At 37.2% G+C, this 12,678-nt stretch overlaps 2 protein-coding genes across 5 annotated transcripts in view; one reads left to right on the forward strand and one right to left on the reverse strand.

Moving 5' to 3' along the window:
* Plscr1 (phospholipid scramblase 1) overlaps positions 1-9,476 on the reverse strand; it is a 30,630-nt gene extending 21,154 nt beyond the window's left edge. The window contains exons 1-3 of one of the 4 annotated variants that reach the window (XM_087186302.1): positions 9,290-9,426; positions 1,243-1,342; positions 823-903 (exon numbers count right to left, since the gene is read on the reverse strand). In XM_087186302.1, coding sequence (XP_087042428.1) covers positions 823-895 — 73 coding nt within the window. In that variant the 5' untranslated portion in view covers positions 896-903; positions 1,243-1,342; positions 9,290-9,426. Of the gene's footprint in view, positions 1-822; positions 904-1,242; positions 1,343-5,854; positions 7,819-8,905; positions 9,007-9,289 lie in introns of those variants that run through there. The other 3 variants (XM_004834400.4, XM_004834401.4, XM_087186303.1) reach the window with 3 other exon arrangements.
* Positions 9,477-9,820: 344 nt separating this feature from the next.
* The window catches only part of LOC147825275 (uncharacterized), a 122,825-nt gene continuing 119,967 nt past the window's right edge, over positions 9,821-12,678 (forward strand). The window contains exon 1 of the mRNA XM_087186304.1: positions 9,821-9,915. Within this exon, the coding sequence (XP_087042430.1) occupies positions 9,821-9,915 (95 nt within the window). The remainder of the gene's footprint in view (positions 9,916-12,678) is intronic.

Raw genomic sequence — 12,678 nt, forward strand, 5'->3', positions numbered from 1 at the left:
AAAGAAAATATGTACTCCCTACTATGTAGTGATGTAACTCAATTATTTTTCTTAAAAATGCAAAACATGAATCAACAAGTAGAAATAAAGTTTTCATATTTGTTACAAAACAAAAATGTGAATTATTCCAAGGTAGCTAACATTTTTCTCTCTCTCCTTACCCCTCCCCTTCCTCTTCCCCTCCCCCTGCTCCTCTCTCTCTCCTTTTTTTTGAAACAGTGTCTGGCTCTGTAGTTCAGATTGGCCTGGAACTCATGGCTATACTACTGCCTCAGCCTCCCGAGGGCTGGGATCAGAAGCATGTGCCACCGCACCCAGCATGGCTAACATTTCTTCTGATTGCATTGTAGCTTCTAGTTTTAAGTAGTCTGATCATCGTACTTTTACACTAATTAAACAAAACAAATCCCAAATACTGCATGATTCAAAAACACACAGGGATAAATCTCCTAAATGTCATTACATGATCAGGATTTTCAGAAAAGAGAAATGATCGCTAACGGTATTTTATTTATTTTCTGTATTTTAGGCTTTAATTTATTTGTAGCCTTGTATTTCATTTGCTAATATAAATTCACTATTGATTTTACTAGTTCTCCTTTACACTTTTTCCTGTCTTCCTTGAATAAAAAATTACCTCTATGGAAAATACATACTCCAAAAGAAAACTAGGAATAGCTAGACTGCCAAAATTTCTTTAATGAAACATTAAGAAAAGAAACTACCAACATGAAGGTACATATTCCCTTCCTCTTCATTTCCTTCTCTCCCTTGAGAATATCAACTGATCAATATTATTTCTACTTTTTAATCATATTTTACCTTGGAATGCTGCTGGTGGAAACTGTGGGTTATATGCAGGTGGAAAATTTGCTCCTCGGTGAGGAGGATCCATTTGGCAGTCTGTCAATAAAGGAAAGGTAAATTTATGTCTGCTTAAATAAAATATACATTAGAATGAAAAATGTAAATTATTTTCACTTGGTCTTATGCTGTACTGAAACAGGAAAGTAAATTCATTCAATGTAAGTTTTGCCTATTATCAGAGCCAATTTTCATTAGAATCCTGTTTCAAATAATCATGTTTCCCTTTTAGATAACATATTGCAGCCTCAGAAGTTACTGAGGCTGAATTTCTAATTTTTCAAATACACTTATGTGTGGTCAATTACAGCTTCGATTTTATGATATTCAAATAAGATACCATTAAAAACACATATAGCTGGGTTTGCTGGTGCATACCTGCAATCCCAGCACTCAGCAGGCTGAGAGAGGAGGATCGTCATGAGTTTGATGGGCTATATAGTGAGTTCAAGGCCAGCCTGAACTATATAGCAAGACCCTGTCTCAAAAAACAAACAAACAAACAAACAGACAATATACATATAGACCTTGAAGAAAGCAATAAATTAAGTTTAGATGTGGTGATGGCCACAGAAGGATTATCGATGATTTTAAAGACATCGACAATGATTGGTGTAAGCATTATTATTATTATTATTATTATTATTATTATTATTATTGTACTGGGGATCAAACTCAGGAATTTGTGCTTTTAACATTTAAAATAATACATGTACTTCAGTATTCATCTTTCAATCTGACATTTTTGGTATGTGTCTCTGGTACAAACTTTCAAAGACCATTCAATCCATTTAATCAGGTGGGTTTATTAGAAAAGCTGGTTTGCAGCCCCCCTCTCTTCCACCAATCAGTTTTATAGTAACATCATCAGAATGTAGTCCACACAAACTGTAGAAATTCAGGCAACAAAGAATTCCTCTTTCTAAAATATGAGATCTTTTCCTTGGACAGACACTACAAAATAGCCCAAATTATTACAAATCTCTGAAATTCCAAAGGTTACTCCATCCAAATCATTCTGATCTATTTCTCAGCTTCAGATGAGCAGCCTAGCTTGCTCTAGATGTCTAGATGTTAACGTCTCTCCTGAGGTCAAATTCCCAAGCAGAGCTGCAAAAAATAGGATTAGACTCAGAAGAGATTCAAGGAAACATATTTCAAGTGTGACTTAAAGCTCTACCCTTAACTGACATGTGAGCACTGGCAGCACAATTGGGGCTGGGAGACTACTCCTTCTCCATCCAACTGAATTTAGGTCAATTTTCATTCTATTGCTCTAAGAAAAGCAAAACTAAAATAACAAACTTAGGAAATCTCTAAAGTTTTAGGCCAGAGCACATGTGTGTTAGATCTTGTGGTGTTCAGTAACCTTTTCCCCACTTAAACCTTGTTCAGGACTGCATCTCATGGATATAACTTAATCAGAGTGGATTCTGGAACAGGCACAGTGTGTTAAAGACACTGAGATGACTCAATACCCTGTCAAACATTCTTCTCAATCTTATCCAGAGTCTCATTGAGAGTTACCCAGGAAGGGGTACACATAGTTTAAAATCTGAAAGCCTGATTTATCTGTGTGCTTTTTATTTTCCTGTCATCCTGATACCACTTTTCTGTTTGTGCCACATTCTTGTTTCTGTTGACATGGACCTTCCCTGAGCACATCTTCCCATTATCTTCAATAAATGTAGCTGGTTTTTCTTTTACCACTGGATGTGCACTTGCAATTCTTTGCTCATCATACACAAGGGGCTAGAATCTATCAGTTGGATCCACCATGTTGTGTCAACATCACTTTCTGGCACATCTTAACAGGTACCAACATTTCACTAATTTAAAACACATATATATTTAGGGACAGATCCAAGAAATTGGCATCTCATAATCTAGGTTTGGGTATCAGAGCAATGATCCTACTTTCAGGAATTATAGGGGGAATTCATGCAAAGAAGAAATAAATGAACAAAGAACATACTAATTTATTATTCAATCTCTATTTTTAAAATGCAAATTACAATAGCTTAGAAAAAGCACAGCACTATCACTAATGTTAAATATACACAATTTTTACTTTTTTATATACATGAATAAAACTAAGTATATCTTATGTATATTTATTTACATATATACACACATTTTATTAATGTATATGCACACATATATACACATATAATTATATATCTATGAAACTGAAAAGTTAAAAGGTGAATATGAACATGACCACATAAATCCTACTAAATTGAGTTGAAGTGTCTGAAAGATTCTAGCACATAAAACAGCTTACTTCTACATAAATTTACCATTGAAAAGCTTTGAGCTTTAAAATAAAATCAAGTCAATGCAGTGTTCATTAAGGTCACAAAACAATGTGTAGAAAGTAAGTGGGATACACAAGCTTAAATATTGCATGATTTTTCTTATATGAGAAATCCAAAGCATAAATAATTTAAAGACCAAAATAAAAGATGAAAAATAAAAAAACAGGGAAATAGATGTCTTGCAAATGTGGCGGGGACCAAAAGATGGGTGGAGGTGAGAGTGAGAGGTGGGACAGGAGAAGTACAAAGAATTCGGTTATGTTATGTGCCTGTATGTACCATCTCCCCACAATGAATGTAGTCATTTTGTACAGCAAAATATACACTAACAAAAATTAAATTTCAAAAAAAAAAAGAAAAGCAGGGGTCTAGTCCTGGAAATTATCCAAGATAGTGGCCAAGGCTGACACTTTAATGAGAGATGAATTGTTTTAGGAGTATTGCCACAAAGATAAAAGATTTATTCAGAAATACAGTATTTGGTTTTTGGTATTTTCCTTGACATTTATTATTCTTCTCTTTGGAGCCTTAAATGTTTAATAAGGCAAAATCTTTTATTACATGTTTGATAAATACCCACGTTATTTATAACTTTCAAAGAAAAAGTGAGAATATTTTGATTGCCTATGCACACACGTGTGTGGTATAGAATATGTGTTAGGTAATATAGCTGAAGAATTTATTTCAATGAATTGGCATATTTAATTTATTGTGTGTTAATTAATGTGACTTGAATAGCCCTTATTATATATTATGCACAATGAAATCAGAAAAATGCTCTGGCTGAAATATAGTAAACACTATATGATATATTTGCCAGTAAGCCTAATGCTTAGCTTTCCCTACACGTTTTTTATTATTAATTTAAAAAATTAGTGCAATGGATATTTGTGTACATATTCTCTATATATTTGAATCACTGAATTTGGCATTGGATTCTGGAGCATAAACAACACAAAATAAACTACTTAATTTCACTGAGTGAATAAAATATTGCAGCAAATAACAAACATATTCAACGTTTTAGGGAAGAAAATTAAATTTGTTTTTTCTGGAATCCACTCTCAAGGTTGTCATGGCTGTGGCAACTTTGACAATCTAAGTGCACTTTTGCATTTCACTATTTCTACAGAAACATGAATAGCAACAAAACATCCTATTCAGTACCTTTGCCTTCTGGTACTTTGATCCTATCTAAGTTTCAGTCACTACACTTTTCCTACTATAAATCTCAATCCATTTTGTGTATATATATATATTTTTTGGTACCGGGGATTGAACTCAAATTTTGTGTATATTAATTACAATTGATGCTGCCCAACAGTTTTATCTTGGGTCCACAGACAACTCAATCAGCCCCACCCTAATGTTGAGAGCCCTTTTACTAACTCCTTCTACTTAATCCTAAGTGCAAGGACACATATAACCAAAATATAGTTTCCAAGAAGAAAGCAGTTCCTTCTTCTCAATTTCAAAATTATTATTTATCATTATCAATTTTGCACATAAAGTTTCATACATAATCTAGTAAAAGGAAGGTTTTCACAATCTTAGTTGATCTATCCAAAGGAATATAAGACTCAGTTTTGGAAATAACTGAATACATCCCTTGTTGTACCAATTAGTTAATAATTTTTTTTTTTTTTTGGTACTGGGGATCAAACTCAGGGCCTTGCGGTTGTGTGTCAGGCATCAGAACCACTGAGCTAAATCCCCGGGCCCTATTAGTTAATAAATTTAACGTGATAACTTTTTTAAAAGTTCCAGAAAGACTTCACTTGGAAAACAGGAAATCACAGATATCATGACCCAAAGAAAAAGAAAATGTCTATAATATACTCATACTATATATTGTACCATGGGACTCATGAAACTGGAAAATATGATCTCATTCATACATCTTTCTTCCTGTGTTACATAAGAACTTTGGAGAAAATTGAAGCATTGTATATTATAAAAGTACATCTCTGTTACAGTTACTCTGAAAAAACCCTAAATTGCCAACATGGGCTATTTAATAATTCCAAAATACTCTTATTAGGTGAAAAATAGTGTGACAATTTCATGCTACATCTTTAATATTCAAACTATAGTAAAAACTTTTTGATCCATCTCTCAACATAATGAAATTTCACTTATTGCTTTCAAAAGGTATTTTTTGAAACTTACTATGCTATATGTAAAAGAAGCATTACCTATATCTGTGTTATTTATGAGAATTTATTTAGTAATTTCCTAAGAACAAATCTCTCCCCCTTACTTACTAATCCAAAACAAAAGACCAGTTCACATTCTTCACAAGCCCCAAAATGGAAATATATGTTCTGAACTATTTTAGCAACACACTGCTTTAGAAACAATCTCCAGAATGCCAGGTCTCTAACTTCCTACCAGTAAGTAAAATGAGACACTATGGAAGAGAAAGAGAATTTTGAATAAGTCAGGAGGTGAAGACATGTGTTAAGTCACAAACCAAATAATTTTCATGTATTTCCAATTATCTTTTTAGGTAAATTGTGTACACTTAAAAAGATTTATTTATTATCTAAAAAAAGAATATTTCATCTTTGATTGTGGTTTCTGTAACAATCAAGCCCAGCAAAAATATTTGCATTTATACAAATGGATGCAGCAAAGAGTGGGTGAGCATTTGAGCCGACCAGCGTGCACACCTGTAATATGAGTCCCAAGTGCTCTGAGGCTGAATAGAAGGGCAATGTATCTTTTAACAGGAAGTCTTCTTTTATCACAGACTTCTTTCTGTATTTTAGGCTCAAGAAAACAAAACAAATGTGCTTAGATCCAACTTGGGATGGGATAGTGAACCTTGAATAAAAGTAAAGATCATACATCAACTAGAATAAACTGAAATAGTAGTGCTTAAGTGTTCCACAAAACTAATAATAAACCAAAAAGCCTAAAGTAGGAAAACTGATCTTTGAATTTAGTTGTTATTTGATTGATGTCCCATACCAGAAAAGCCTTTATGGACAACCCAATGCTCCTTCACCACTTTGAGCTGTTTCATTTTCTGCTAATAAATGAGGAAAGTACTGATAGACATAAAATGGCTATTTAATACTACAAAAGGTCACTAACTAGCTGAATTAAGATGATTCACAATTTCTATCTTTTATATTCATGTCCCTATTTCACTGGAAAAGATACTAAAAACTTTCAGAAAAATTTACTAGAGGCAATCTTTATGGTATCTGCCTTATGTAAAACAGAAAAGCGTTTAATTTCAATTTATTCTCTGACCACGTAAGTTTTTACTAAGACAGGTAGGACTTTTCTAAGCGTTTATTAAGACAAAACTTGGAAAATTAAAAGAACAACTGTTACTACAGATATCTCTCATTTAACGACCCACCTGTTTAATGACTGTTTGGACTTAGGACCCACTGCTCAGACTTACCACCGCTCATTTTTTGGTACAATTCCGTACGTCTTCTTTATAAAGCCTCAATCTTTTTTTTGTACGGTAATCTTGTTTGTATAGTACAGTAGTGGAGTTTCATGTTTATACATTAATGTTTATACATTACAGTACTTCATGTAAGGAACTACACAAATAAAAGTCATCAAGTTGGACTGTCCTTGGACCATGTCTTTGTTCTGAATATTTTAATGTACATACTATGTACAATTCTTCATTTAGTGACCAATTCACTTAATGACCGCATCAGCAAATAGAACTCAGCAGTTAAATGAGAAATGTCTGTACTTAGCTAAAGTGCTGCCTTTTAATTTGAGAACTATTCAGCATAGAACTAGAGTGTAAGTGTGTGTGCACATTTATGTAAATATTTCATGTGTAAATATTTACTTAGTATAACACATGTGGCTTTTAAGAAGTGAAGATAGGGTGCACACAAGGCTTTACATCACACACTGCAGCATTATACTGTACAAGATACTCCAGGAGACCAACAACACAATGAAATATGTTATTGAAAATATGCTTAAGCGGTATGAATAAAAATAATTATATAATAAGAAAGGGCTTTGTGAACACTGATTTAGACTGTACGGGCAGTGGTATTGTCATGATATTGATATCTGAATTGAAAAATGTGTAAAGTCAGCAAGACCAAAGTTCTTGGTGTACATAATGTGGGGCCTGTGAAGAGCAATGTGAAGGGGAAACTCACAGGTAGAAGTCCTGAGGCTAGAAATACCTTGATTCAGTCAGGAAAATGAAAGATCTGGAGATGACAGAGCACAGGTAGGAGATCCTTAGAGATAAAGATGGAAAGATGTATGCAGCCAGTTCACACATCTTAATGTCTCTCCACATCTAAGTTAAGCTCCTTTACAGTGTCTTTTACAACCCATCCATTTTACATGCCCCTTTTCTATGAAATCCACTCAATTTGTTGTTCAGTAATTTTTAAACTTCCTTGTGATCTTTCTTTGTTCAAATCCTACAACTATTTGAATACCAGGGGTGGCATGAAGAGAATGCTGTGCTGTTAGGGAAGTTCAGGAAAGACAAATAGCACCCCAAGAGGCCTAACCCTTCTCACAGTGTAAGTGTCACCTGTGCTCAGCAAGGATCTCCACCTGCTAAACCAGAAGCAAAACCCGACTGCTTGTCCTGAAACTGGGAGATTCCTTGTCCACAGTATCAGGAACAACAGTACAGATAAAACCACACAATAACCAAATAGTGGGCTAGAAGCAGCAAGGAAGCCCTCAGATATTTGAAAAAATAAAATTTAACTTTAAATAAGTAATTTTTTTCTTGTCATGTTACTACTATAGCAACTTATATTAATATATACAAGCCTTAACTTCTGTATCTCTTGTAATAATTATAATATAGGGTGTATAAGACTTCCAAATAATCCAAATAATGTAAGGGAAATATTATAACGCCTAACCTGCTAGATACATGAAATGCCAAGTTCATGTTCTCTAAAATCAAAGAATGAAATCTAGGAACAACAGAGGTTTAAGAACAGGAAAAAGTTATTGAGAAAAAGATGACCTCTGTCCAAGAGAGACAGAAGAGGGACTGGAAAGTGGGTTGCCCACCCAGCCTGCTTCTTAAAAGTGTTTTTATTGAGCAAAGCCACAAGATTAGGCAGGTTCCAGAAGAGACAAAACTATGATCAACCAATAAGATTACAAGTACAGTTGCCCAGGTAATATTGATTAAATGGGGATCAAATGGGGAGGGTAGTCAAATAACATGCATACATAAAATGAGTAAGGATTTTCCAGAAAGGAAACGGGGCTGGTAGAGTATTGGCCCTCAATTAAGGTGATGGATAGCTATTTAAAATATCAGTTCATCCCAGGGGAAGTATGTGGGTGTGGTTGTTTCTCTTTTTTCTTGAAGCCTAGCCTTCAGTGAAAGATCTTCAGACCACAATTGTCTTCTGTGCTCCGGGCCTGGCCTTGCCTAATTGCCTTATAATATTTTCTAACTTGGTTAGCTGACTACAATAATTACACAATTTCTGAGACAAGGCAAGCTGAAGAAACAGAAAGACACTAGGTCAGAGTCCAGGGAAGGGAAGTAGTGGAGGCAGAGCTCAAATTCAGGCAGCCTGACTCCGGAGCTAATCAATCACTACGCCATCGCCCCCCTCTGCCTGTCCTGTAACCCTGGTATTCTAGAATATCAAGCGTAGTTTGCATTCCAGTCACAATTCCAATTAATATTTAACATTCAAAGACGTCTAGCAGTCTTTATTACTTGTTCCTCCTAATACCTTACTATGCTGGCAGAAAGTGGAGAGCTCAGCTTCCGTCCATCATTTGGGGCTGTTCTTTGAGCTGAGAAGCAGTGCAGCTAAGTAGAAGCAGAGTTCTGCCAGATCTCTCCAGGCAGCACACACCTTATCCCTAGAATGGTTTCCAGGTGGGCCAGGTGTCCCGCTCAAGAGTCAGGTAAGGCCTCGCTGAGTCCACGCTTCACACCCGGATTTCCCCAGGTCTCTAGGACTTCAGTCCCAATCTCCACCACACATCACACCCCCAAAGCAAACATGACCCCCAGGCTCCCGCTCGGAAGCTGCCCGCACACCCAGCTTCCTTCTGGGGAGCCAGGAAGGCTTAAGTTTTTTCTGGGAGAGGAGAGAACGCAGCTCGCTCACCTGCTGCTGCCGCTGTTCCTGCGCTGCCCCCCGGGACTTGAGGTCGGGGAATCCAATCGCCCGGCGGTGGCTCTGCTCCTGGATCCCCTGGGGGAGGCGCAGAGATTCCAGAATCCCGCCCTCAAGCTAGCGGGAAGGCGCCTCGGAGGGACTGGAGCCAACACCAAAGGCTTAGGTTTTTGTTTCCTGGATCCCGCGTGTACAACACAACTTCCTTCCCTGCCCCCGCGCTGGGGCCTGGGGCCTCCGTCGCCGTCGCCGTTGATTGTGGCCAAGCTGGCGAGGAGCTGCTGCCCTGCCTACTTTCCTGCTCCTTGAGAGGCCTGAAAACGTTTGTCCTGTGGTGAGATGGATTGAGATGCCCGTGTCTCCACCTGGACCTGGGAAGTCATAAACTAGGGAGTGTCCCTTTAAGGAATTCTAACTCTGACTTTGACCTCCATCCCTCAGACTCATGTGACGTAGATAATAAATGACTAAGTTTCGAGGTAGTTTTTTTTTTTTTTTTTTTTTTTTTAACAAAAGTAACAGATGATCTGCCAGGCAATACATCCATGTACGCTGAAAAGAAGTGAAATCTACTCTTTCCACTTCCTGGTTTTCTCCCCATTGCCCTGTTCACCAAGGTAAACAGACATGTAAAAGTGTACTGAGACAGTTGAAGGATGGGGATACAGATTAAAGGGAGTGGGAAAGGACTGAGGTGGAAAGAGAAATGGAGTAAATAAAGAATAAACAGACCAAAATCAAGCCTGCTAGTTTTGAATCCTTTCTCTTTAATACACCATCTCTGTGACCTCTGAAAGTAACACAACGATCTCTGTAGGTCTTTTCTTTTCTTTTCTTACTTTAAATGAAAGTGGTAATAGTATCCACTCGTGTGGTTTTTATAAAGTTTAAGGAAATGGAAATGAATCATGGGTTTAGTATGTGCTTGCCTAACCATGAACTTTTGCTTCAGGTTTTGACTTCCTCTGTGTCGTCTGTGTCAGAAGAAGCAGAAGACTAGAAATCCAGTAGCCTTCTTTTTCAATTGTCAAAGTTGTTTTACAACCTCCCCTTCCTGAATGTTGTTTTTGTTTTTTTTTAATCCAAAAACTTTTCTGGTAATTTTTACATAGAAGAAATCTCCCATCCCTTTCTTAGGGTGGTTCTGAGACAGAGAGCTAGGTTACAGGTAGGAATATTATAGGCTGTCAGACAGGGCTGGGCCCTCAAGGGAGTCAGTGCAGAGGATGAGAACACATGAACCTATGGGTGGAGGTGGATCTAAAGGGGGTTAAAGTTACAATGGCCAGATTTGCATACTTCCCTAAGGGATGAACAGAAGCTTGAGATTATTTGTATCACCCTTTAGGGATTTCCCCTGTAGATGGACCACTGTCTCATTTAGGGTGGGCCATCTTCTCCCACCTACTAAGACCAAGACCACTAAAACTAAGAAGACTAAGACCATAGATTATCCACCAAGGTTGATGATATCATCCATATACTCTTGTTACTATTGGATCAATATTACTTAAGCAACCATACTTGTCATCTTATTGGCTGATTGTTGTTTTTACCCATGTTGTACCCAACTCTCTTGAGTTTGCTCTATAAAACTACCTTTGAGAAATGGTTCCTTTGTAACCCATTCGGGACCCCTCCTGTCTCTCAGGAGCTATTCTTATTCCCTATTCCTATTCCCCATTCCTGTTCCCCAATACATTTTCCTACTCTTAACTTGTTGTTCCTTAGAATTCATTGTTCAACTTCAAGGAACACAAACTTGGCATATCTGACATCTCTCATGTTGGGAGTTACATTTTTTTCCCTTATATTATCCCTATATCAGTTCCACATCCTCCCCATGGAGGTAGTGACTGAAGGTGAGTGCATTGGCTTCTGCGTGTGGATCTTCAATTATTCTACATTTTAACACCTATATTTGACATGACAAAATTCCTATTCTCCTTGAAGTTTCTGGAACATATGTTGGATTCCTTAATGTGATATTCCACTTTACACACTTCCTGTGTGTTGCAAAATCAGTTCACATCTGCCTCTTCTTCCATTTTCTCAAATTTGTTGAAATCTTATTTCGTGCACAGTACATTCTCATCTTTGCCTTGTCTTTGAGATTTTTTTACAGCTTTTATTTGTTATTATCTTACTTGTTTACACTTTAATTTTATTATGTTCTGGAAAAAGTACTATCTGTACTTAGAAAATATCTAGGTGTGGTATAAACCCTTGCTTGCCTACCACAAACTCAGGATCTGCTTTTATATAGTCAAGTAGTAGCTCTCAAATTCCAGTATGCTCAACAAGCACTTAGTGTCTTAGTTGCTTTTCTCATTGCTGAGCCAAAATATCAGGCTCCCAAAGTTAAAGGAAGAAAGGTTTATTTGGCTCATAGTTTATAGAGGTTTCAATCCACAGTCAACTGGCTCTAAGGCAGGGTGGCATGGCAGAGGGGTATGGCAGAGGAGAAACGGTCCATGGCAAGCAGGCAGATGATAGCACATCAGCCCTCTTTCTGTCCTTTATATTTTTATGCAGGCTACCTGCCCTAGGGCACTCACACCCTTAATCCTAGCCAGAATTATGTCAAACCAATCAGTGGACTGATTTAGTAATCATACAGCCCTTGATCCCAGCACCACACACTGTAGATCCAGCCACCTCTGAACTCCCTCTCCCCATGTCATGACTACATGAGGCATTGAGGGGACATCTAGAAAAAGCCATGGCACCTAGAAATCCAGCTAAAACTGAATTTGCAGAGCTCAGCTTTCAAAGTTTCTGCTTTAGTGTGTCTTCTAATGTAACACATGATGTTTTGCCTGCATATATTGTATATGTTATCTATTATATATGTGTGTATATGTGCTTCCTTCTCTTTTGTATAAGGCAGTGGTAAATGAAATTAGGAAAGCTATCTTGAGATCATGAAACAAATCTCGAGGATACTAGAGTCTAAATGCGAGAAGAACCCAAGAATATGATGCAGAACTCTAGAACATGAGGCACTACACTGAACCTTACTGATGTTATGGCTTGTATCTAGATGTCTCCCTCAAAGTCTCATGTGATCATAGGTGGGACTTTTAAGAAGTGGCTGAGTCTAGGACTTTTGATGCTGGGACAAAGTGTGTGATGCTGGGACAAAGTGTGTGATGCTGGAATTAAGGATGCCCCACATTGGGTATGGGCAGCAGCAATAAAAAGACATATAACCTGAATGGGATAAAAGGAAGGGGTGGGCCAGTGATTTAGCTCAGTGGTTCTGCTGCTTGCCTCAAAAGCACAAGGTCCCAAGTTTGAGCCCAGTGCCAAAAAAAAAAAAAAGGAAGAGGCAAGTATGCTGCTGCTGCTTCTTCTACTTCCCTACTTTGCTACCTTCT

The sequence above is a fragment of the Heterocephalus glaber genome, unplaced genomic scaffold (genome assembly GCF_053883595.1).
Source record: "Heterocephalus glaber isolate CG9 unplaced genomic scaffold, H.glaber_assembly_v1.0 deba00001504, whole genome shotgun sequence".
NCBI classification, from domain to species: Eukaryota; Metazoa; Chordata; class Mammalia; order Rodentia; family Bathyergidae; genus Heterocephalus; species Heterocephalus glaber.